At 42.0% G+C, this 27,641-nt stretch overlaps 1 protein-coding gene across 2 annotated transcripts in view; it reads left to right on the forward strand.

The window, feature by feature from the left end:
* LOC108804365 (tropomodulin-3-like) overlaps nucleotides 1-27,641 on the forward strand; it is a 69,803-nt gene extending 42,162 nt beyond the window's left edge. The window contains exons 4-10 of one of the 2 annotated variants that reach the window (XM_018576074.1): nucleotides 14,402-14,524; nucleotides 17,062-17,130; nucleotides 18,207-18,337; nucleotides 19,724-19,831; nucleotides 20,649-20,792; nucleotides 24,137-24,281; nucleotides 27,425-27,641. In XM_018576074.1, the coding sequence (XP_018431576.1) occupies nucleotides 14,402-14,524; nucleotides 17,062-17,130; nucleotides 18,207-18,337; nucleotides 19,724-19,831; nucleotides 20,649-20,792; nucleotides 24,137-24,281; nucleotides 27,425-27,459 (755 nt within the window). In that variant the 3' untranslated portion in view covers nucleotides 27,460-27,641. Of the gene's footprint in view, nucleotides 1-14,399; nucleotides 14,525-17,061; nucleotides 17,131-18,206; nucleotides 18,338-19,723; nucleotides 19,832-20,648; nucleotides 20,793-24,136; nucleotides 24,282-27,424 lie in introns of both variants that reach the window. The other variant, XM_018576076.1, reaches the window with a different exon arrangement.

A 27,641-nucleotide genomic window follows, 5' to 3' on the forward strand; every position in this document is an offset into this window, starting at 1 on the left:
TGCCTTGCTGTCCCCAGTTTTCAGTTCTGTATAAGCCTGAAATCGTACAAGAAATTCCTTTCAGTTATGGGTACAATGTGTTCATTTTGTCCTAGGAAACTGCAGACAGGCTTCAGCCACAACTTTTTGTATCTTGAATGGAATAGGGAAGGATTAGAACTTCTACTGGAATTGTATTGCTGTAGGTAACTTCATTGGGGAGTTTTTCCCCTACTTTATCCTTGTGACACCAGGACACAAAATAAGGTAAACGGGGGTCACAAAGACAGGAAGACAAAGACGGCATTAAAAACCTCAGAGATTCTAACCTTTTCTTACTATACTATGAAATCAATTCATACTTTTTCCGGCCAGCATTACGCTAGGCAATAGTTTATGCATCATTCCTGTTGCTAGATGGAGCCGAGGAGCACTTCAATTTGCTGTGCCAATGACTTTTGCCCACCACATGGCTGAATAGAAGATTTAGAACTTAACCCCTGTTTCTTTTGGTGCTGTCCTTTCATGGAAAGGATTGCCAGTATATTTTAGAGTGTGCATTGATCAGACAAATCTTCTAATTTAGATAAACTTTGCATTATTCAAAGCAGGCTTGGGTGCTCGGTGACTATTATGGCAGTCGTCATATCTCCTCTTTCTGTAAAATAGATGAAGAGTTCGGCGCTAGAGCTCTCCAATCAGCAGAGGGCATGAGCTTTGCCAACTTCGGAGCTATAGGTCTGACTTAGTAGGGTGTGGTTGTTTTTCATGACTTATCCTCTTTCTGTATCATACCAACACATTGCAGGCTACGTTTCAGGGTGGTCAAATTGTTGTAAAATTCAGAAGATAAGTTAAATCTTAAGTGTTGATAGGCAACTGTGAGCATTGGCTTCAAGGACAACAAAAAAGCTCCAAGAATATAAGTGTTACCTGTAATGTAATGTAATATATATATACACACACACATACACCAGATTTTTATGACCACCTGACATTTGTAGGCTAATTAGCTATAATGAGCTATAATTTCGCGCTGAAGTTGCTAGAGGGCCAGACCATTATAAATAGGGAAGCAGGTTGTTTACCACGACAGAAGTGATTTTTTTCGGAAGATATGGGTAAACAATGCGATTTAACAGCCTTTGTACATGGGATGATTGTTGGCGCTCGGAGCCATGGAGCGAGGATCAGCAAAACAGCAGAATTCGTTAAATGTTCAAGACCAGCTGCTGTTAAAGTGTTTAAAGACTGGACTGTCAGCCGAAAATCTGGGTCTGAACGTGCGAATTGTGGCCGTCAGCGACTAGTCAATGTTAGGGCAGAACGGAGAGTGGCAAGACTGGTACAAGACAACAGAAGGGCAACAGTGCAGGGCCAGATTCCTCGCATCACCTTTCAACATCTCGTGGAGTCACGAGGCGGCCCAACAAAGTACTGATGGTGTGGTCATAATAATCTGGCCACTCAGTGTATATATACTACTGCCTGGCTCATAGGATATTCTACTTGCTCTGTGTCAGCATGTTATTCCTGTTGCTTAGTCATTAGGTATTGTGGCTTGAATAAGCAGCAGATTAAATATATAACAAACTCACAATTATTACATCCCAGAAACTGCAGCATCCTCACAATGGAGTTAGGAGCTGCATAGCTATTTTATACAACTGTTTATTACATTTACTGATACTGACAAGAGGTTTAGTGTGCTTTGACTAACCGAAAACCACAGAAAAAGTACTTTGCCAGAAAAGCTATAGTCAACCTTTTACTGAAGCATGTGTGGTTTTGATGTGGTAATAGTCAGATTTTCCTAAGGATTTATTGTACTGTCATGTTTATGAAGGTATTTACAACCAAACAGATTTTTCATTGTGTAATTGGTTTACAAGGGCTTCACTAATCTACAAGCATCTAATGCAGAGATGGTGTTTGAGTTTTACCTAAATGAGTGCCTAGCACACCAGGCAGTTGAGGGGTCAGTGGAGAGCTGAACAATAAAACAGCAGTAGGTGTCTGCAAATGCTGGCTGTCACTAAAGCTGGCCATAGATTAGATGAATCTAGGGAATCTGCCATGCCGGCTATCGTCATAGCAGGCCGATTTTTTATTTTATTTTTTTCAATTAATTGGATAAAAAGAAAATTAAATACCATCTTTTATTTAAAATAAAATACACAAATGGAGTGTTACAGACAAATTTTGCTTTAGAATAAAAATGCATGGACAATTTTTTGCAATCGCACTACACTGGAGCACACATCATTGCGGTACCATGCGTTCCAATGCTCACAAGCCCCTATATGATATCACATTGGAAGTGACAAGTTCTCTTTAAGGGAAATGACGGGTCTATTAGACCCGTAGTGTCATCTTTCCACTTCAATAGCTTTAGTGGGTGCAATAGCCAGCCTGCTATTGGTTATTGCAATTTAAAATGGCCGATAGCAGGCTGGATATTTCTCCCGGCCTCTGGATGCAAGTGCACTGCGGCGACAGGTCTGATAATTTCATGGACCAATAACCCCCCTTCACTTTTCGCCCGGGTCCCGCGCCGCTGCTGCACCCCCGGTTGTTACGCCACTGCTGCTGCTCCAGTGCTCTGCCATCCACACAAGAGGCTCCATGTCCATAAATCTCACAGACCAATGCTGCTTATCGGCAGCTCTAAGTCCTCAACTCTTACGGACTACCACGAAAAATAAAATAAAAAATATATACTTTGCTCATGTATAAACATATATATGTTTTATTTTTCTTTATAAACATTATAGTGTAACTATGCGGCATAGGGAGCTTTGTTGGACCCACGCATGCTCTTTAGCCAGTAGTGCTTATCCGCTGATAAGCAGCGTTGGTCCATGAGATTTATGGACATGGTGCCCCGAGCACTTGCCTGAATGGTCTGGCCCTGGAGCAGCGTTGGTCCGTGAGATTTAGACATGGAGTCTCAGTGCGCTTGTGCAGACGACCGAGCCCTGGAGCCGCTGACATATACGCTGAATTGGTCCATGAAGCTTTCTAACCTGTTGCTGCAGTGCACTTGCACGCAGGGCAGAGCCCTTCACACGCCCCTGGACACACCCCCGGATGTCTGATGAAGTTACAAGTCCGAAGGATTGATGGAACACCGACTTTCTACCACCGGCAGTTTATCCAAAGAGGGGGCGTCAAGGGCACAAGGAAATGCAAAGTCACAGCAGCTGACATTGGTCTCTCCTCCCCACTGAGCACCAGCTGCAGTGCTCTGTGTCCCTCCGATCCCTGCTGATACAGGCAGGAGAGAGCAGCGGGGATTGGAGGAGACACTGTATGTTAAGCCCTCATCCCTGGCCCCATTCAGCTACTGGCTGGGAGATTCCCCAGCGGGCAGGGATGCTGGCTGACATCATTGACCAAATATGGCCACTGCCATTTTTGGGTAATGTCGGTCAGCATCCCTGCCTTTTTGTGTATGTTCCTCGGCTGACAGGTGAATGGGGCCAAGGATGCATCATTGGTTGCTAGGATGGCAGTGTTCACCAGAATCCTACCAACTAATGAACCCTGAGTAGGAAGCTGCCAGTTGGTCCTAATTACCTCCCAGATTTGTTATCTATGAAATGGCGATAATTTGACTTTTTCGCAGCCATAGCGACACATAATCAAAATGGGGCAAATGAGAACTACCTGAATCTGCTACATGTCAGAACTCTCACAAGGCTGTCATGAATTAGGTGCAGGACGTTTTGAAGGAACCATACCACCAGAAAAGTGTTGCTAATGCGTTATTGTATCGTCTCCATGTTTTCAGCTGATACAGTGAAGATTTGTCCGTCTTTTGTGGGAGATCTTTGTATGCATTGATGACTATGACAATTTGTTGAATTAATCATAATGAAAGGTGGAAATGTTCTGTTAGTTGAGAGCATGACCGTAATAATACAAGGACTTTCCAGGACAGTGCGTGATTTAAAGCTTTACGTTGTGCTAAACACCGATCAATTTGCAGCCTATGAATTGCCAAAATGTTTTTGGTTTGTGAAATGCGATTGACACTGAAAGTCTAGAAGTCTAAAAGCAGAGCTGCGTTTCCATCTATTCCCTCTTCTCATGTCACTGTATTTGTTTGGTGACTTGGGTGAGGTTTTGGGAGTGTTTGTGTGAACACTGTGTAACATACTACAAGTCTGTCCAAACACTTGAGAACAATAATACAGGGTAGGTTTGTTTTGCATGATGTCATTCAGTTATTGCAATCATAAATTGTTTGGATTGGTGGATTAAAATAACATACTGAAAAGCGATGTCTTAGATTGCCCTCCCTAGCTGACAGACTCCTTGAAAGTCCATGGAACCTTGCCACCTGAGCTGCCCATACACTGTAATATTTTCTTCAACCCGCCGGGCTGAACAAAGAAAATATAAGATTCCTCCATCGATGCTTACAAGTGTTGATCGAGGAATCTCCTGCTGTCTTCATTGTACTGACAGTGGAAGATTTTCCTACCGGCTGATGGCTGAGGGATGCCAACCGTAAGGGTGCCAACAGTGGCACCCACTGTGCGAATTTGGTTCGGTTCAGCAAGAATTGTCGGAAATTGGAGTAGTGTATAGCAAGCTTTAGTTATTCCTGTCATAAAGAGTAGTGGTAGATCATTGGGTGGAGGCATGGCAACCATTCAGATTCCAGTTCAGATTATTAAAAACATAAAATCTACTTGGCTGCTAATGCCTCATTGTGCATGGGTTGGTTTGGTTTCTCATACTGTCTTGTTATGGTTTTTTTGGGGGTTACTGCACAAGTACAGGAAACGGTGGCATGCAGTAACTAGTATCAACCAATCAGAGGTTGTCCTCTACAGTTTGGTTTCTTTGGATTTCACATGCCTTCTTGTTGCTATAGGTACCTGTACAAGACTTTGAAAGAGAACGTGAAATGGGCCAAGTGTTTTTATCTTGTTTATGCAAAACATTTTGTGACATTTTTTGTTTTCTGCTGGTTGTTGCTATATCCGTCATACAACTTTAATCCTTTAGCGATTTGGTCACTCACACTTATTGGGGGGGAATTCATGAAAACTGGAGCAGACAGAATCTGGAGCAGTTGCCCATCACAACCAATCAGCTTTTCCTGTTTCATTTTCAAAATGTAACTGAATTGGTTGCCACTGACAACTGCTGGGCATGGACATGAAAAGCTGGTTGCCATTGGCAACTACTCCAAATTCTGATTGCTCCAGTTTTTATCAATTCACCCCAGTGTGTCTCACACTATAGGCTTACAGGGTTAGTTCACCTGGTCAGCACAGTCATGTGACCACACTGACCAATCACTGCTCCTCATTGCAACCTTTGTGTTACTACGGAGCCCCAGAGGCATTCTAATAAAATGTTCATGTTTCTAGCTGGCTATATTTAAGTCTCTAATGCACATATTAAATTATTAAAGTGCATCTATCACCAGTACCTTTTTTTTTTTTTTGAGAGATTTCCCTTCACTTCCTTTTCTGGTGGCATTGGTTTACTAAACGGAAAGTGAGGGAAAATCTGCAGCAGAGAAACAAACAACAATAAGGCCTGGTTCACACCTGGGCGTTTTACAGCACGTTCCTATGCTCTGTAAAACGCTCAACATGTGAAAACCAATCATTGCCTAAGGGCATGGTTCCCACCTGGGCGTTTTACAGCGCTGCAAAATGCCCTACACCCAAAGAAGTACATGGGACTGTAGGTGACATATGTTTACATTAACTTAAACTCTAAATAAATAAATCACTCAACACTCTTTTATTTAATTGGCATTATTTGGCCGCTGCATTTTTATTGGATTAATATTAAATCCAACTCTAATAACCAATCTTAATAATCAACCAATAACTCTTAAACTTCCACCATATTGCCCAGTTTTCGAAACTCGAGCAATATATCAATCAAGGGAATAGTCCCCCTCTCCTGAGGTGACAAACCACATAAAAATACTGCGACTAGGGAGGGGGGGAGGGAAGCTTCAAAAACGGGATTATAACTGGATGTTTCAATCCTATCGGCACCTCCTTTATATAGGGCATAAATCCCAACTGCCATCTATTCTCGTGGCAATGTTTTCCCGCCAAAATAACGTTTTTTTTCCCGCCGAAAAAATCCACCGTTGGATTCTCTTAAAGAGGCAGTGCACTGAAATACAAAAACACGGGGAAAAACACCAAAAAAGTGCATCTAACCTAAAGTCCCCACATTCCCATGAAAATGGGCATCTAAGGGATGCCATTTATACAGGAGCTTCTTTGGGGTGTATTTGCCGCGCGTATCCATTGGGATACAGCACGAAACCATATCCATTGGGATACAGCGACAAACGCGCATATTCGATACGCCTAGGTTAGGGCTGCAGCTAACGATTATTTTCATAATCGATTAGTTAGCCGATTATTAAGTTCGATTAATCGGATTTAAAAAAAAATAAAAAGTCTCCAGTGATGGACTACTAGTTTCTATTGAGATTGTAGTCCATCACGGGAGCAAGCTTGGAGCGGTGGAAGTAAAAAAAGTGTGGTGTGCAATATAGTGACATTATACAGCGGCACAGTGCAGAATACCAGCAGCTATAGAGGAATACAGCAACTCGCAGCAATGGTACATTATACTATAATGTATTATTGCTGGGATCTGATGTATTCCTATATAGCTGGTGTTATTGGGGAGGACGGGTATGATGCAGAAATAGGGAGGACGGGTATGATGATGGAATGGAGTGCAGGGAAGGAGAGGACAGGTATGATGGTGGAATGGGGTGCAGGGATGGAGAGGACGGGTATGATGGTGGAATAGGGTACAGGGATGCAGAGGACGGGTATGATGGTGGAATGGGGTACAGGGATGGAGTGGCACGGCGGGCGCAGCGGGACGTGAGCAACGTGTGACGTGTTTTTCAGGCCGCGTGTAGAGCCCCGAACAGGGAAATCAATTGATAGCCGACGAATCGACGATCGAAAACGTTGGTAACGTTTTCAATCGTCGATTTTAATCGACTAAATCGATTTAACTGTTGCAGCTCTAGCCTAGGTGTGAACCCAGCCTTAAAGCTGAAAGAGGTTCTAGCAGTCCCCTACTAAAAAAGGGTTTTTATTTCTGTCTGCTATTGGGGAGTTTTAATCACTTCCTGTCTGTTGACAATGGTGTCAGAAAGTGAGGGGGAAGCTCTTTAATGGATTCCTGCACAGCAGTAAACCTTGACAGGAGTTTTTGTCTTTCCTACTCAGACTGAAACTATAAAAATGGCTAATAGATGCACTTAAATGAGAAAGAGCTGGAAATAATGTTGTTCTTGTGTTAGTGAATTGTTTATCAAAACGCTGCTTTAAATTCGCTCACTCGGGACCGTATTGTGAGTTCCTGTTTGAAACAAAACTATCTGAATAACAGCCACGGGCTGCCAGGCTGTGATGGTCATATTCAGGCACTAAGCACACATAGAATGGCTGATCTAATCTGATACATGTGAGAATATCTGCATGTGATTTAAACAATGGAAAACTGAGCTGTGTTTACATAGTTGAGTTGGAGTACAATAGCTGGTTCCTGTTTTTCAGCCAGCCCTCATCATTGTATACAAGAGTGATATCACAGCAAGATCTAACCATACAACGTCATACAAGTATGTGCTTACCAGAAACCTGATTTAGATTGTATGTACATATGACAAGCTATTGATCTGTTCCCGTCACTTAGCCCTGGTTCACACCTAGCAGGAAAATGCCAGACGCCTGAAAAGATACAGGAGCTACTTTGGGCAGTTAAAAGAGCTTTTCCTCCCCATAGACTTCATTGGAAATGCCCAAAATCGCACAACAGAAGCATATTGCACATTTTCGTGAGTGTTTTTTGCGCATTTATACGTTAAAACGCGCATACAAATGTGCACAACGCGCAAATAACCGCATGCTGCTAATGCGCATACAAACGTGCAAAAACTGTGCCGCCTAGGTTTGAACCAGGGCTTAGAGTGCCAGCTTTCAGATGAGCTCCACCTTGAAATAATTAGCAAAGTGACACTAAACTCGGGTTAAATCTTAAAAATGTTAAGCTCTACTAGCACAAATGTATCTTATTTGTGTGTCACTCGGCTGTAGATCCTCAATCATCTCTGAATTGGTGCTAACACTGTCCTTCCTTCTGGAGGGTGGCTACTATTGTTCCCCATGGTCCCTGTGTCTGTTGTAAAGTAGTCACCACTCCAATCTCACCTCAGTTTACTCATTTGTATTGAGATTGTAGTCCATCACGGGAGCGAGCTTGGAGCGGTGGCTACTTTACAACACACACAGGGACCATTGGGAACAATAGTAGCCACTCTCCAGAAGTAAGGACAGTGTCAGCACCAATTCAGAGATGATTTGAGGATCTACAGCTGAGTGATGCACAAATGAGATACATTTTGTTAATATTTCAGGTACTTGAATACATTTTTAAGATTTAGCTATTGAGTTTAGTGTTACTTTAAAGTGTATTTCACTTTTGCAGCCAAATTCGGATAATACCTATATATTTTTTTATTTTTTTTACATGTTCCAGTTACATAGCATAACTTTTTAAAAGAACAAAACCAAAGTTTTCTCCTGCTATGTAATGTTAAGGCGGGGGCTGGGGAGTTAATGTTTACCATAATTAACCCTGTCTGTACTGTGCTGGCAGATCTTAATATAATTTGTAAACTCGATCCAAACTCTCTGTCCTAATAAAGTGCACCTTTATCTGAAAGTGTACTTATTCTCTAACCCTTATTAGGACAGAGAGTTTGGATCGAGTTTACGAATATGTTAAGGTGGGGGCTGGGGAGTTGATGTTTACCATAATTAACCCTGTCTGTACTGTGCTGTACCCCCCCTGACCTAATAGATGGCATACTCGTCGAGATCCGGCACCTGCAGCCTCCTGGGTTTATTTTACATCCTGCACCAAAATCCTCTCTTTTCGGCCCTTGCCTGTGCAGTAGAGCCCTATAGAAATCTATCGTGCACCTCTGTATCCCATGGCCTGGAAACGCAGGTAGATGAACCCCATGGAAGTCTTTTTGTGGAACAAGTACAGAAAGATGGGGAATCGGCAGCGCTGGAGTGCTGCCGATTTTCCCATCTTTCTGTACTTGAAGACACACAGCGCCTTCCATGTTCATCACTGTGATCACTGCACTGATTATTGTTTCCAGGCGCTGTAAAGAGTGCAGGAGAAACATCCATAGAAAAACATAGTTGTGGAACAAGCACATCTGGATGAGCGTTGGGTAACAGAGTAACCATTTAGTGAATATAGGAACCTTGCTATGCCTTATAATGCGATTTTTCTTCCTGTGCACTCAGCCCTGGTCTCTAGGGAGCCATGGCGTTTATGTTTACAATAATGTATATACTATTGTATGGATGCTTTATGTATTGCTATGTACTGTAGATTTGTGTTTTTCATGTGTACCACAATCTCAGTGGGAGTTAATACAAAACACTGCGTATATATATTACAGCACTCCAGTATAAACAGTCATGCATACCATACAAATATTTAAATGGTGAGAGCATGTTCAGTCTCTGATTTGACTTTCTTGATGCTACATGTATAGATTTTAGAGTGTGGCGTCATAAAAACATGACTCCTATGTGTTTGTGCTGACAGTAGTTTTTGGCTTTAAATAAAAAAAAAATTAAAAATGAAAACCTCAGGTTCCCTGGTGGTGGAGGATTGGAGGAATCAGATGTACAAAGTAGAAAAAAAAATGTTGGTGATTGTGTCTATTCCTTTACTGTTCTGATAATTTGTCACATTGTTTGTAGCCACCAGGAATTCATACATAAACTTACACAGATGCAACAGAATTCTTACCAGTACTATCACCGTGATGTGAAAATGTTGCCTGAGGCTTAACGCTGATCTCCGGGCAAAACTATTTCCACACTAGTTTGCAGTGCATGTGTAATTATATCTAATATAGTATATTCTTTTCCCGCATGCGTCTAAATCATGCAAATTGAGCTGCAGGGGCCTCTGGGCTAGGGTTGCCACCTGTCCGGGATTCACCCGGACAGTCCGGTTTTTGAATCTTTGAAGACAATACCAACACTTTAAATTTTTTGACAGATGTGGCTGCTTAGGTCCCCAAGCAAGTGCGGAACCTCGGGCAGCCACATCTGCCTGAAGCCGTATCTTACTGTGAGCCACGGAGAGGAACGCAGGCTGCCCCCCACATCTCCTCCGTCTCTCTGAAAGCACGCTGCCTGCCTCTGGACCCCTAGTGAGACACCACATAGCCCACACAGCACCTCCTGAAAGCCTGCATAGCCCACCTGAGACCCCACATAGCCACCTGTGAGCACGCATAGCCCACTGGAGACCCCACACAGCCACCTGAGATCCTGCATAGCCCACCTGAGCGTTCACATAGCACACCTGCTAGCACGCATAGCCCACCTAAGAGCCCACACAGCACTCCTGAAATCTCACATAGCCCACCTAAGAGCCCACACAGCACTCCTGAAATCCCACATAGCCCACCTGAGAACCCGCACTCCCCTCCTGAGTGCCCGCACAGCCCACCGGAGAACACGCACAGCCCATTTGAGACCCTGGAGACATCAGGGCTCCACCCCAGAACAACCCAAGTATGTGGCTTCATATTATTTTGCATTGCTGTATAATGTATTGCTGGGATTTATAGTCATCTATAGCCGGCCGCCTTACTCCCTCCCCTCTATAATCTCCCCCCCAAAAAATTGCTGAGCACGGCGCTAGAGTTTTCGGGTTTCACTTGGAGAAAAGGTGGTAACTCTACTCTGGGCAGGAACTTAATTTTTTATTTAACCAGTCGCCTCTGCATTATCTCCAATTCTCCATGGCAGAGCGACCGGCCACCCAAATCTGGAGAGACAGCGCTAACATAATGACCTCCAGCGGTGGGGTGGGGGGGAAAGCTGGCAAGTGCCTGCTGTGGTCCGACTCTGGCCAGAAACTTCACAACTTTTAATTGGTAATGTATGGTAATCAGCATATGCAGCCTGACACTCCACAGGGGCAACAATCTATCTCTGCATACTGCAGTCTGACCCACCCAGACACACTCCAACCTTTGATAATGTACAGTAATGGTAAATTGCACCCTGACACTTGACAGGGGCGACAATTCACCCACCCAGACACCTCAATTTTGCCAATGTGCGGTCATCTGCAGCCTGACACTCCACAGGGCCCCGCTACAAACACCTTTTGCATAACACACACACACACACACCTTTGATAATGTATGTTAAGCTGCAGCTTTACACACCACAAGGGCGACAATTCACCTCTGCATACTGCAATCTAACCCACCCAAAATTGCCCCCAGGCATTAATTGGCAGTGCATGGTAATTAGCAGCCACATACATCACAGGGACAATTGTATAACCGCGGCAGAAACCCAACTGAGTACTCTGACACCGAATACAGATATATTTTTTTAAACCAAACACTAGTCACTTTCTTCTAGATCATTGCTTAGCACATTGTAAAGAAAAACATTTTTGTATAGTTATTAAACATTTCTTGTAGTCTAATGTATTATCGGTCCATTGAGCTGATGTGAGTGTTACTACACGTGCCAGCAAGCCTTTGTTGGATTTGTAGTATGCACGCAAGTAGCTGTCCATACATATGTAGCTGTGAATGAAAATCATGTAGTTATCTCAGCATTTCCCCGTGGCCAGGAAAAGACATAGGGTAGCCAGGAGGATTCTCACCACAGCCCAGTGCTATACAGGTCACATGCCTATTCTAACTTCATGACCAATTTTAAAAGCTAAAATCTTGTTCCGGTTAGGACCCATTTACACTATGATGGTGGCACACACATAAGTGCACCTCTAGAAAACAGCTGTTAGAGCGCACCACAACACAATTTTTTTGTGCACTGTATTCTGGTGTGAATGGGCTTGTCTACCTCCATATCCTGGTTGGGAGTTGCAGAAAGACAAATCCCATAGACTTCTATGGGGCTCTGTTATGCAGACGGGTCCCGCAGTGAAAGGACTTCGGTGCCGGATGTATGCAATCCCCAGAGGCCATGGGTGCCAGATCTTGGAAAGTATAAATCTGAGGCGGGATAGGGTGGGCCCTGTGTTGTCTTTGGAGGGGGTTGGGGGCAGGAAGAATAAGTGTACATTCTATAAAATTGCACTTATTTTAAGATTGGGTTAATAACAATCTTTTGTGACCATTGCAGAGAAAAATGACCTGTTCATCTGCCAGAAATGTATCTAGTCCACAAAAATGCTGGGTGTTGTCCGCCCTGCCCAGTGTCTTCTGCTGATCTACTCATCTACTCAAGCTACTCTCAGATCTCTACAACATAGTTACATAGTATTTGAGGTTGAATAAAGACATAGGTCCATCAAGTCCAACCTATTGTGTGTGTGCATTTATGAGTTGATGTGTGCGTGTATGTGTCCATGCGTGATTTTTCTGTTAGCTATACCTGTACCCCTGAATGTTCTGGTCACCCAGGAACTTGTCCAGTAGTCTCTTGAATGATTCCACGCTCTTAGCTGAAATCTCTTCCTGTGGCTTTTTATTCTGTAGTCCAAGATAAGAGCTAGAAGGGCCCTTTGAGATAACACTAAAGGGCACAGGACAACTCTGAATTTCTCACAAGATTAACAGATTTGCTTTTATTGAACAGATATAGCAGAACACTTTCAATGGGATACTTAAACCAAAAGAGAATAAATATGAGAAGTTCATTGTTCGCGTTTACAAGTGTTTGGGTTAGGGGTTGAGTGTTAAAGTGGATGGCAAAGCCCAAGTTTTTTTCTTCTGTAGCAATCCTTACCAATAATAAGTGTAGTGTGCCTTTCCATTACCTAGTTGCTCTGCAGCCATTGTTTGTTTTTTAATTTTGGGCACTAAATAATGATCCTGATCTGAGTAACTGTTCCTAGGGCTGTAGAACCAACGTAAAATAGCAGTGATTCTGCTACTGATGATCAGAGTGTGCTGGTTGGAGATCCTTCAGTGATATCCTTCTACCCATAAGGACTCATTGATCCCATAGTACCTCCGTATTTAGCCTGTTAAGTGGGTGGCAGAGCAAATCATCCCCCAAAGTAATGTGACTGCATGTTGATGTGACTGCTGCTTTATAGGAAACCTGTCCCAAGAGAACACAGCGGCTGCTATTGCTAAGCCTTCCGTTTGAAATTGTTAGTTGCCTGGCTGTTATTATGACTAGGGCTGCAGCTAACGATTATTTTCAAAATTGATTAGTTAGTCGATTATTACATTCAATTAATCTGTTTTTTGTTTTTTTTTAAATGGCTCCACTGATAGACTACTAGTTTGTATTGAGATTGTAGTCCATCATCGGCGCAAGCTTGGAGTGGTGGAAGTAAGGGGAAAAAAATGTGGTGTGCAATATAGTGAAATGGAAAGTGTAAAATTATACAGCAATTAATGCAGAATGGCACCGGCTATAGAGGACTACAAATCCCAGCAATAATAAATTATACAGCGCAATGCAGAATACCACTGGGATTTGTTGTATTCCTCTGAAACTGGTGGTGTTCTGCATTGCGCTGTATAATGTATTATTGCTGGGATTTGTAGTAGTAGATTATGTAGTTGTTGCAGCCCTAATTCTGACCCTTTGGCTTCAGTACTTTAATTAATTGACCTAGGACAAATTGGCTTTCCTAGTCTACATACTTGTTCTTGGTCAGTGACTCAATGTACTGAAGCAAGTGGTTCAGCATAGCAGCCAGCCAACTATAATTTTCAGAAAGAGGTTAGCAATGGGTGCCCCCATTTTGTATGATAAGAGGTTTACTTTGTGTTTAGGGGCAAGTTAGAAAAACATTTTGGGGTTTCTGTTAAGGATTCAGCTAACAGGAGGGTACTTTCTACGCTAAGCTTTAGGATAGGTTCATACCTCGGCACATATGCATTTACATGCACTGACAATGTACTCAGCGGTGTGTTTTTGTCTGCATTTTATGCAGTAAAATGCTGCCTGCCTCACCGACAGCGTAGCCAGTGGGTGTGAAATGTCACAATACAAAACAAGGCTTTTGCCGTGTCCATGCACTGGGCCTGTGTTGACCAACGCATGTGGTGTGCACTATGTCCTATAAAATATTACTCATTGTCAAGTTTTAAGGAAAATTGGAAAACCTTTTTATAGATGAAGTTGTGTAGATTTGTTTCATCCGGTAAGAACAGTTTCAGTAAAACGTTTGAGTCGTGAAATAAGAGGGAAGTATTACAAACTATAATGCGCTCATTTGTGGTTCATTCAGAATTATTGTGCAGAAAATCCTCATTGCGCCATCTACAGACCAAAGACTCTTTGCATGATTTTTGTTGTAGTAATTGAACTATTCTGTTCAAGGTCGACTTTTTGACATTTAAAAATTATTTTGTTTGCAGGAAAAACATTTGTTCCTAAACAGAAGCCCAAAGATTTCCATATAGAGGATAAGCTGTCACTTGATCCTGAGCTGGAAGAGGCATTGAGCAGTGCCACGGATACAGAACTATGTGACCTTGCAGGTTAGTATTTAAGAGGCAAAACTGCTCAAAGAGTTAATACTTCTGATCTGCTTGTTAAATGCATCTAGACTGATTTTTTCTTTGATCCTTAGTGTATTTCCACGTTTGCAGTAAAATTTAAAGGAGAACACATCGGCTCAACCTCATAGTTCGAGCCGATGTGTGACAATGAAACGGTGACGGTCTCTCACGGCTCCCTGCAGGGATTTCCCCGCTCCAATCCTCCAGCGCTGACTGGCGGCACGGACTGGGTAGGGGGCGGGTGCAGCTGTCTCTGCCTCTAGATAGGCAGAGCCAGCTGTCACTTAGGCAGTTTGGTGGATCTCGACAGTAATGTCGGGATCCGTCCCGGCTGCGGCGGTCTCAGTATACCGCGAGCTGTAGCTTGCGATATACTGAGCTTTGGGTGACGGGAGGACGCTAGTTTATGTCCTCCCGTGACCCTTAGGAGAACTATGGGGAAAAACACTGACCCTATAGTTCTCCTTTAAGAAAATCTACCTATATGTTTGTGTATCTATTCACACAGCATACGGAAAATGAATAAAAAAAAAATATTTCTTGCCTTTTTAGATGTTTTGTTGCAGCAGGCAACATGGCTGATTCCAGGATTTTTAAAGCACCTTTACTTTGATCTGTCCTTAAAAAAAACAAAAAAACTTAGGACTGAAATTGAAGGTGTTGTGTTTTGTGTTTCCTTTAACATACAATAGAGAAGTCCCCCACCCCTCACAACCCCTCCTAACATTACAAAAGAAGGAGCAAAAAGAAGAAATTTTAAGAAGCCAAGACACCCTAACCCAAGTAAAAGCAATTTAAACTGCAAGAAGGTTTTTTTTTTAAATTATAGCTAATGCTATTTAACCACCTGCTGTCCGGTCGTTGTATTTAAACAGCCGGACAGCGGCTTCTTGAATGCGACTGTGCGTTTTTAAACGCCCCATCCCGCCCCGCGGGAAATCAGCCTGCAATGTAAACACCCGGCGATGGCTGTTTACACACAAGCGTTCGGGCGTCCATTACGCCGCACATGTTATGTATCGCCGCGAACGTCGCAGTGAGAGCAATAATTCTAGGGCCATCAGTCACTGGTAACACTAACCTGATGAGCGGTAAAAGCTTTGTAAGTGTCGCCTATGGCCAATTTTGGGTATGGTAGTTTTTGCGAGTTCGCGGACACACGCAATTTTAAAGCTTAACATGTTTGGTGTCTATTTACCCGACGTGACCCCGACTTTTATATTTTGCCAAAAATTTGGGTAATAATAACTGTGTTATAACAACGTAGGGAAAACCGTTTTTTCCCCCCAAATTTTCGGTACTTTTTTCATTATATAGTAAAAAATAAAAGCCCCAGTGGTGATTAAATACTACCAAAAGAAAGCTCTATCTGTCCCCAAAAAATGGAATAAAATTCATTTCAGTACAGCATTGCATGACGGAATAAATGTCAAAGTACCGCAGCGCTGAATACTGAAAAATGGCCTGGACAGGAAGGGGGTGTAAACACCCCAGTCAGCAAGTGGTTAAATGGGAACATGTAACAAATATAAATGTTATGCCAATTTGGCTGCAAAAGTGGAAATACACTTTAAGGGCTCCTTCACACCAGCCCACATGCTAAAACAAGTGCAGGCTGGTGTCAGCTGTGTAGATGCAGTAAGGGAAGGTCCCTTGTGTTGTTACATTGCAAGGCGCGGTTTACCATTTTTCCTTCTTTTAAAAAAACTTTATTGAAATGTCAAAAAGTGCTATTTCATTAATTTCTATGCATCACAGCTGTTCAGGGACATGAGGTGCAATGCAAAAAAAAGGCATGTCTGCATTTTTACGCAATTCACTGGAACCACCTGAAGGCAGCTTTGTAGTGTCAACAGGACATATAGAAAACAATTGTTTTCTATGAACCCTGGTTTTGAGCCTGAGTTGATCTATGCAGATCAATTCAACTCAACTGAAGTGGTGTGAACGAGCCCTAAAATGGACCTTTCATGAAAATACAAGGTCCGCTTTGCTAACCCCCACGTCCTGGAGGTGCCTGTGGCATGACTGCAGCCTTTTGGGAAAGCTAGAAGCTAAATGACCGGTTAAGAATGTTCCCCAGCACAATGCAGGAGCATTTTATTGTAGGCTTTCAAGCATGCAGCTTTTCCAGGAGAGCAGTGATGAGACCCCAGCATCCCCAGGAAGTGGGTCTTATCTGGGTCCATGGTAGGTATTTTTTTTTCATCCTCAAATGGCTTTAATTTTGGCAGTTTTGATTAAAAACAAATTATTTTTATTATTCAGAGGGTGGGAGGCTGTAAGTAAAGCAGACCTTATATTTTCCTACATGGTCCACTTTAATTCTATGTATGTAAAATACAAGCAGCAATACATATATGGGCTTGATATGAAATGATTAAAATTATTGATTGTTACAGGCCAAAGAACTTAATGTATAGAGTAAGAATTGGTAAGCACGTGTGAGTAAGACACATTTATGGGAAATTGGTGATGTGGATTATAAATACGTATTTGTTTCTATATATTTCTAGCAATCCTTGGAATGCACAATCTGCTGCCAAATAACACAAGCAATGGTTATGATAGTCAAGGATTTCCAAGTAAGTAGTACAAGTTTGTGTACATGTACCGATTTAAAAATAAAACTGCAACCAGCCATAGGCACAGTTGTCATGAGATCCTTCATCTTATACAATGTCTAATGGATGCGCAGCATGTATGCCTATACACTGCACCTGGCAAACACCCCAGTGCTGTTCTTATTTTGGGGAAGCAGTACCTCAATCAATCTGGCCAATACACTTTTCCAGGTTCTATGAGCAGGGTATCTTCTGAGTCTTGTTCATTCCCTGATAATTCCACAATTTCAAATTTACTCTAAAATCCTGTGATACCAAAGAGTAACTTTTGGTTGCGCCCACTGAGATGCAAACCCAGTTCTTGTGAAGTCAGTCATTTTTGCAGTCAGCAATGCAAAACTAGGAAGGGTTGGTGAAATAGTTACTGTATAGTCTCTGACTGCAGCATGTATTTATTGGGAAGTAGACTTGTTAGGCTAGGAGAATGCAATAGCACACAGTTTGCTTCCTTATGAATGAGTAATGCTATGTCAATCGTCCAGTTATTCTACAGAACATTCTAGTAGTAAATTCTAGGAGCTAGAGTGGGAGTGCAGCGGGGCTACCCCTGTACTGCAAGGGTTAACTGCTTGTTTTGTCTAAGTGCTAAAAAAAGTTATACTCACCTGAGCCGTGGAGCTGGCTGCCTGCTTCTCCGGTCACTTAAGCCTTCCTGCTCCTACGCTGCAGCATTGGAATGTTACTCAGTGTTCTCATGTCTATACACTCTCTGTATGGAACGTGATGATTTACAGGACCTTAGACTGCTGCAGCAGAGGGGGAGAGAGGCTGGAAGGACCAGTGTAAGAGCAAGCTGGCTCCGTGGATCGGGTGAGTAAAACGTTTTTGGTTTTTTTAACACCTAGATAAAAAGGACCACTTAACCTTTGCAGTGCAAGGGTTGAGAGAAATTCTGCCCATAGTTCTGCTTCAAACCTCTCTCCTATTATGGCCAGGCTACTCTTCACCATATACAGACAAACTGCGTATCTCTTACCTACTCTGATTGTTCTTGTTTATATATTTTGTGTATTTACAATTTTTTTTTTTTTGTTTAGATGTGGTGAAAGCAGAACAACTAATGCCCGTCTCTGATGAACCTCCAAATCCCACCAATGTGGAAGAGAGTTTAAAAAGAATCAAAAACAACGATCCACGATTAACTGAAGTTAACCTGAATAACATAAAGGTAGTATTGTGGGCGCACTGTTAAGATTGTTAGGAAGCACTGTAAAAAGACAAATGCACCTTTGTTTTAAAAATGAATATTGTAATGAGCCCAGCACACTTATTAAAAGAGAACTATGGGGGTAACCTTTTTATACCGTAGTTCTCTTTAGGGTGACGGGAGGACATATACTAACCTCCTCCCGCGACCCAAAGCTCAGTATATCGCGGGCAATACTAGGAATGCTGCAGGCGGGCGGATTCCGACAATACTGTTGTGATCCATTCAGCTGCGTGAGTGACAGCTGGCTCTGCCCGCCCCTTCTCGTGTTCGTTCCTCCACTCAGCGCTGGGAGGAATCCCTGCGGGGAGTGGTGACTGACCATCGCCGCTCACTGCAGGAAGATGATCGGGAAGTGAGCGGCTCGGTTGCATGTTTCTGCTCACTTCTTGATCAATAGAAGTGATTGATCTGATAGAAGATAGAAGTGATAGAAGACAGCTTCTTTGTCACAGGTCGGCTCTAACTTTGAGGATGAGTGGAAATCTCTCACCTCATAGTTCTCCTTTTAAATCGGCAATATAAATTCCATACCTTTTTCAACAACATGAACTAAGATTCTTCCAGGTCTGCCTAACTTGTATCTGTTCCTAAAATTAACCAAAATGGTGACTAGGAAGCAGCAGAATGGGGAGCACTGTTAAGGCGAGTATAAGTTGGTTGGGGGCAAAAATAGAAAACACAGGACAGCCAGATAGCCGAAAACTGCAAAGTAGGCATTAACTGACTGACCGTAGGTAAAAAGATGCATAAATGTAAATGCTCATCTCTGCCAAGCATACATTGTCAGGGTAACAGAAAGGAGGAAGAAAAATGCTGCCAGTGCTTATAATCAGACAGGGGAACATATTGAGTGAAAATGGTTTTGAAAACTGTCCAAGGCGACCAGCAAAGCTTAAAGGGTTTGGGATAAACGTATAAGGGTGCTTGAGCAGTTGCAGCAACTATTGATGAAGATTTAAATCACATGAATGAAATATATAATTTTGTATAAATACTCATGTCAGTGTTATTGTTTATTCCATGACACCAACAAATATATTTAATATCATGCTTACTCAACACCTTGGTCTGTATGGTTTTTAAAAAAAAAAAAGGAATTAATGAACTGCTTACAGTTATCTGAATACAGTATTTTGTTTTCTATTTAACTGGGGAAATGCTGCATCATTTTCCCAGTTAAATAGCGAAATGTTAAACATTTCCCTGTTTGAAGGGTTAATGTAATATAAGCTACACTAACCTGTGTTCTAGTGTAGCTTATAATGCATTTGCAAATTAATCTGCAACAGATAAATATTATGATTATCTGGATATTACATCCTACTTTTTTTTTTTTCTTTTCAGAATATCCCAATTCCCACCTTAAAGGAATTTGCGAGGGCTTTGGAAAGGAACACACATGTAAAACTATTCAGTATTGCAGCTACAAGAAGCAATGATCCTGTTGCAGTGGTAAATATTATGAAATGGATTTCTGTTATATTCTGAACCCATTAATGTGATCTTAATTTAGCAGGTATACGGCATAGAAAAGGAGGGGTGCTTTAAGGCCTCATTCACACTGTCGCGCATATACGCGAGTACGTGCGTATTGTACCATATGCAACATATGCACATAAATGGCTCCATACACATAGCCGCGCATGGAGCCGTTTATTTGCGTAGCGTATATATGCGCAAAAACAGAATGGAACCGAGATGTGTCCGGGCAGCGTATTTTTGCGTACAGTTCATTAAAATTTCCATTAGGAATGATGCATTCTGGGAATGCAAATAGTGCACGCATAGACGCACGCATATACGCGCATAGACGTGTATATACGCAATATACAATTTTGCTTGCGTTGTGTGTGAATGAGGCCTAATTAAAATTAGGCTATATTGTCTCTACAAAGTTATAGCGGATTTTCACTATATTGGCTTATTTACAGTTATTTATTACATGACTTTTCCTGTACATGGCTACGTTTTAATGTTTGGACTTGTATTTGCTTTAATACATATTTATATAGTTGGCACAAATTTCATTAAAAAACAATAGTATTATTCTAAAATGACCAGTTTACCCTTTAGGATGTCTGTAGCTCGAACTACCATAAACATGTACAAGATTACAAAAAGACCTGCTTTGTGTGTGGTCACTCCTTAGCATGGTATAGCTGCCAGTGGGCACAGACTCACTAGCAAACCAGCTAATTGTTTCGCTATTACTTTAAAGCAGCATCTCTTAAGGTGGATGTATAATTATTTTATTTTTTTTGTCCTAAAGGCGTTTGCTGACATGTTAAAGGTTAACCAAAGTCTGAAGAGTTTAAATATTGAATCCAATTTTGTCACTGGAACAGGCATCTTGGCTTTGATAGAGGCACTAAAAGAGAATGAAACTTTACGAGAAATTAAAATTGACAATCAGGTAAGGTTTTCTTGGTATATTTCAGTGTTGAATGCAGCATAAGGTTTAAAGGAGAATTATGAGGCGGGTGCTTTTCACTCACCTCATAGTTCTAGCCCACCTGTGACAATGAGACTGTCACAGGTCGGCTCAGTAGATTGGGAGGTGAGCGAACACATACCGGCTCTCGCTCATTTCTCGATCCTGTCACTGCAGAGAGCCGTGACAGGGGAGGGACTGGATTCCCCCCTCCCCTGTCCGATCCTCCAGCACTGACTTGCGGAACGGACACGGGAGGGGGCGGGCACAGCTGGCTCTGCCTCTAGATAGGCAGGGCCAGCTGTCACTCACGCAGCTGGGTGGATCCAGACATAGTTGTCGGGATCCGTTTCAGCTGCGGCGTCTCAGTATACCATGAGCTGCAGCTCGCGGTATACTGAGCTTTGGGTGACGGGAGGACGCTAGTTTGCGTCCTCCCGTTACCCTAAGGAGAACTATGGGGAAAAGCCCTAACCCCATAGTTCTCCTTTTAAGTAGCTTTGGGGTCTTCTGGTGTTCCCCAAACACATCTATAATATGTGCTCAGATATGTAAAGTGTTGGACAGTTGCAGTGGGGCTCACAGAGATGAGCCAGATATAGCATTATGCATAGCAGGTTTACATCTACCACCAGTTCCCACATTACTTCATCAGTATAGATAGGCTTAAACATACTTTACTTACAGTGCCATCAGGAAATGGCATAAGTCATTGTGGAGAAGCCCCCAATCATGGCAAAACCCTTCAAAGATTTGCCTGAAAAGAACACTACATTAACGGTATCTGTTTTGTAGTTTGGTTTCACTGAAGCTACTATGGCAAGCATGAGTGGGTCCTATTCAGTATGTGATGAATATTCAGTCTTTGGCCTCGGTGGTCAGGCTAATGCTAACCACAGTAAGAACTTCTAGACCACTCAAATGTTTTGTATGCTGTACATTACAAACTTTGGTTCATTTGGTATGTCACTTCAATAATTAATAGCTTTAAAGCATTTTGTTAAATTTAAGTGGAGTACCAGAATTTCACTTGGTATCATCGTTTTGAATTTCCATATACCACAGACTGGGAGAAGGTGGGGCATGACTAGGAGCCTGTCAGGCGTGTGCTGCATGCAAATGTCATATAAGGTACATTCTGGTAGGATGATAGAGCCAAAGGTTGACCTCATAAGGCCGTTTGGCTCTGTGTCTGAAGCCGCTGCTCTGCACTGTCTAATGACAGTGGGAGCAGCAGCTGCACGCACACAGGCATTTTTATTGAAGGACACATGGGTACGCCCTCCCGGAGCAATGGAACAGCGTTCTGGCTTTGTGTGTATATACTGTATGTGTGTGTGTGTGTGTGTGTGTGTATATATAGTGGCCAGTCCACGGGTAGTGGTTAAGTGGCGTCAGGTCTGTGATTTGGGGAAGAGCTCTGTAAATCTCAGGACTATATTAACAAAAATACAAATCCTTTGGTGGGTAAAACAGCTCCCTTATATGTATTTTGTCTGTGTAGTTAGCAGTTTGCCTGGAGTTCAGCTTTAAAGTGACTCGAAATTCAGTAAATTTCGTAAAAATGCATTCAAGTACCCTAATGATTAATAAAAATGTATCCCACTTGTGCATCACTCGGCTGTAGATCCTCAAATCATCTCTGAGTGCAAGGTGACACTGTCCTTCCTTCTGGAGGGGGGGCTACTTTTCTTCCCCATACTTCCTGTGTGTGTTGTAAAGTAGTCACCGCTCCAAGCTTGCTCTGGTGATGGACAAAAATCTTATGTTTAGTTAGATAATTTATGTTTAAGTTCTAGTCCATCATGGGAGCAACAGGCAGGGGGAAGAGTTGTTTGTGGATCAACTGAAGGGTATGCAAGAAAAGCAACTTAACCACTTGCCGTCTGCCTGTTGTAAAGAAAGCGGACGGACTGTAAGCTCCCAGTTGAAAACAGTTGAATGGAAACAGCCGTTACCGGCTGTTACACATACAAGCGATCGGCGGCTCTATAGCCGTCCGATCGCTTGTATGTGCTGTCCTGCGCACCCCCCTCCTGCACCCTCACCTTCAATCCTAGGCTCCGCTGCCCCATCTGTGGCTCGGGTGGTTGTCAGGAGGAAGATCAGCATCTTCCTCCTTGCTGATCTCTCTCCGACGTCTGAATGCGGAAGTGATGCATATTACATCACTTTGGGGTCCCCAGGTGACGGGTCTTAGAGACCCCTAATGTCTCCATAAAAGGGGACCCGTCAATGTGCTTCTGCTATCATATAGGGGATTGTTAGTCCCCTTTGTGATAGCAATAACATTAAGTGTAAAAAAAGTCACATATAAAGAAATGTAAGAAGAAAAAAAAATCAAAATATTTAAGTCCCCCACGTATACGCATATATAAACCTAAATATACGTCGTGTGCGCCAGCATGCGAAAACAACAATTGCGCAAACACATGTCACACATCGCTTTTTAGGGCCATCAATAACTTAACATTAAACTGATGAGCAGTAAAAGCTTTTAAAGCGTCGCCTATTGCCAATTTTGGGTATTGTAGTTTTTTGAGGTTATCGCAGTACGCGCAATTTTGGGCTTGACAAGTTTGGTGTCTATTTACTCGACGTGACCCCGCCTTTTATATTTTACCAAAAAATTGGGTAATCATAAATGTTTCATAATTTAATATACGGGAAACTGTTTTCTTTTAAAATGTTATGGTCATTTTTCCTTACTATAGTAAAAAAAAAATCCCAGTGGTGAATAAATACCACCAAAAATGTTATAAAATTCATTTCAGTACAGCGTTGCATGACGGAATAAATGTCAGTCAAAGTACTGCAGCGCCAAATACTGAAAAATGGCCTGGCCAGGAAGGGGGTTTAACACCCAAGTGAGTGTGTTAAAGAAACACACCAAAGTCATGTATGTGTGGGCCTCCTTATCATAAAAAGAAACCCAAAGGTTTATTATCACTTTAAGGTGAGCCATAATAATCAGGTATTGTAACTTGAACACGGCCCTGCACACTAGTATAACAGTTTTACGTCATATTCCGGACTGCGTGTTTGTTTTCACAAATAAAATATAGTGCAAATTAGGGATGTCCCGATGCCACTTTTTCAGGCCCAAGTACAAGTACATCCCCTCGTGTACTTGCCGATACCAATTACCGATACTTTTTCTTAAAGGGACATGTGACTTTAAATGGTTAGGTGATTTATTTTTATGGAATGGGTATTTGCATTGATTCTTAAGGAGTACAACAATCTCCAAAAGGTAAAATTATTAATATAAATGTTTATTTTATCTTGGCAATCCTGGTCCTTTTTAATTCCATTTTGTCCAACAGAGACAACAGCTGGGAACTGAGGTGGAGATGAAGATTGCGCAACTGCTGGAGGACAATATATCAATTCTTAAATTTGGTTATCACTTCACACAGCAAGGTCCACGGTCAAGGGCAGCTGCTGCCATAACTAAGAATAATGATATCGGTAAGGCAAGATATCTTACACATTATTGTGGCTGTTGATAAATATTTTCACAGTTTATTAAAATATGTAGATGCTTAGGGATGTATTAATAAACAGTTTGCAGGGCCATTTGCCCTGTGAAACTCCATGAATGTTCTGTGCGAATGGATCCCAAAAGAAACCTTTTTTAGTACGTTTTCTTTCCAATTTTAAAAGTACTATATGTAAAATACTGTATTATGCCTCCTAGATGGCGCTGATAAGCAAAGGAAAGAAGTATTTGTTTCCTTTGTCCCTCTACTCCATCTAGTGGGCACGATACAGTATTACATGATATTTGAAATCACATTGGACTCTTACCATTACAAAAAAACACCCCATTAACCAGGGAAAACATTTTTTTTGCTGGTGGGTTGATACACACTAAAAAACTGTCAGTTGCTTGGTGCACAATAATAAACTTGGTTAGCAACTAAATGTATTTAGTTGCCTACAAAATTCTTTGTTTTCATCTTGCTGCCGGCCAGTGGCTAGATTCTGCAGTCAGCAGCAGAATGTAAACAATGGAGAGCAATAGCCAGCCTGCTATTGGATATTACAAATTGCAATACATATAGAAAGAGCTATTTACCGTGGGGAAAAAACATTGTAATAATCATGTAGATGTCTTGCAGCATAACCAGATTACTAACCGTTACATTGATGGAGCACTGAAAAGCCAACATTTATTTGGCCTTAAATGGCTTGACAAATAGTTGTTAAGAGAATTGTCCGGTAACCTTTTTATCCCACAGTTCTCTTTAGGGTCACGGGGGGACATATACTAACTTCCTCCTCTAACCCAAAGCTCAGTATATAGCGGGCTATTGCCCACTTTATACTGAGAGAGCTACAGCCAGGACGGATCCTGACATTACTGATGAGATCCACCCAGCTGGCTGGTTGACAGTGGGCTCTGCCTATCTAGAGGCCGAACCAGCTGTGCCCACCCCTTTCCTGACCGTTCCTCCAGTCAGCACTGGAGGATCGGAGAGGGGAGGGGGGAGAATCCTTATGGGGAGTGGTGGCTGACAGTCACCGTACTCTGCAGGGAGATGATCGGGAAGTGAGCGAGCGACGGTATATGTTCACTTCCTGATCTATAGAGCCGACCTGTGACAGTTTCATTTCACGCGTCGGCTCTCACTATGAGAATGAGTGTAAATCACTCACCTCATAGTTCTCCTTTAAAATAACTCTGCATCTTAACCACTTGAAGGCCATAGTGTTTCACCCCCTTCCTGGCCAGGCCATTTTTCAGTATTCAGCGCTGCCGTACTATTTTCCATTAGCACATACCTGGATGTAGATTGTATAGAAGTGTCATTTTGAAGACCTCTTCTGATCCTTAGTGTAATACTGTTAATCTACCCTTGAATTTAGTATGTCTCTAATTATATCGGTAGCATTCTGTGAACCCCTTTAATAAGATACACATGCTGGTTGTGCACTACTTAATCATCTTGTAGGGATTGACAGTATACATCTGTGAGGCTGAGTAACGGAAGGGGCTCCCTTATAATGGAGACCATTTATTGCTATCTGTTCTCTGTTACACTGCGCTACGCAAATTGTAGCCATACATAAGTGTCACAACATGGAGCTGCCAGAGCCCCATGGAGTTCTTACTGTTTTATGGAACAGAGAGAGCTTCGAGTTAGGAAAGAGTCCGGCTCTTCTCCAAACGTGCTTCAAGAGGGGATTTCAAACCGCTCTTGAAGCACGTTGGAAGGAGGTCATATGCAGCTGTCAGTGAATTCTGAATGATTTCAGAAGTGTCTCAAGCTCACGCCATTGACACAGGTCCTTAGTCAAGTAGTGTGGATGGCTAAACAACATTTTCTATATATATGTATGATACCAAGCATCTGTTAACCATCGAGTGCGTCTTGTTTAATCTACAGCTGCAGTTTTGCAGTGACACTAAACTCAGGAGTTGAATCTTAAAAATGCATTCAAGTACCCCAACTATTCACACAAATGTATCTTCTGTGTGTATCCCTCGGCTGTAGATCCTCAAACCATCTCTGAATTGGTGCTGACACTGTCCTTCCTTCTGGAGGGGGGCTACTTATGTTCCTCCATGGCCCCTGTGTGTGTTGTAAAGTAGTCACCGCTCCAAGCTCACTCCCATAATGGACTACAATCTCAATACAAATTATTAAACTAAACATGAGATTGCTACATTTTTGTTAATGGTTGTTTGCTAATTTGTAAATAGCATTTTTAAGATTTAACTCCTGTGTGTAGTGTAATTTTAATATTAAATCAAAATTCAGATGTCTCTATACAGAAAAGATATTCAAAATGATATTCTGTATTCATTATTCTAACTTTTATTAGGGGTAGGGAGTGACATGTCTTATTCCAGCTGTTTGTGAAGTCTTTTCTGCTGATATCTTTTCTTTCCAATGTGTTACATTTCTCAGTGTGGAGTTTACGAGTTCTTGTCACTTCACATCTACTGGCATTTCTTCAAACTTGACTCTGCAGGGACACAGGTTATAGTGCTGCCAAATGCAACATCTCTGTCCATTGTCCTGCCTAAATCGTGTTAAGCTTTGCATGTCTGCTTTTTAAGAACCTGGTTTAATTATCCAGAATTTGTGTCCTTGAGGTCAGATGATTGTGTTAGCTGCATTCATCTGGTCATATACAATTAGAGGTGTTTCTTTTAAGGTCTGTTGTATGTATATTTTTATACTAATAGCATGAGCCACCGTTTTGTACGTGAATTGTCATGTATGTTACTACCACATGTGATTTGTGGTGCATTACTAATGTCAGTGATTTAAAATACTACACGTGTGTGGAAGGAAAGGGTTGTAACATCTGCTGTACCCACTGAATGAGTGTTTACAGGAGGCCAGGTAGATAAACTAGATTAACCATCTGTCTCATTACACCGGCAGATGTATCTTCATCAATTTGAAGAATTTTGGACTTATTGTTACAAGTAATGTAAAAAAAACCCCACAGTATGAGGGAAGTTCAGGAAGGGGGGGCCATACGGTTAATGTATAGAGTTATGGAAAGTTGTATTTGCACTACAATGGCGTTTAAAGATGCTAATTAGACACTTTAAGAATTTCGATTCATGCAGCTTTTTTTTTTTCTGTTTACAGTCCGTAAGCGAAGAGTGGAAGGGGACCACGTGTAAGCTGTATTTATTATTTGAAGAGTGTGACCTATTGCTGAAAAATCTGCTCTGTTTGAGCATCGGATTCTCAGACCTGGCTGGGAAGAAGGGAAGATACTGGAAAATTGCAAACCATTATCTGATCATTCTTTTCACTATATTAGACAAACCTCGCTTCTTTTTATTAAACCTAGTTTAAACTC

Source organism: Nanorana parkeri, unplaced genomic scaffold (genome assembly GCF_000935625.1).
Source record: "Nanorana parkeri isolate BGI_ZX_2015 unplaced genomic scaffold, ASM93562v1 scaffold55, whole genome shotgun sequence".
NCBI lineage: Eukaryota > Metazoa > Chordata > Amphibia > Anura > Dicroglossidae > Nanorana > Nanorana parkeri.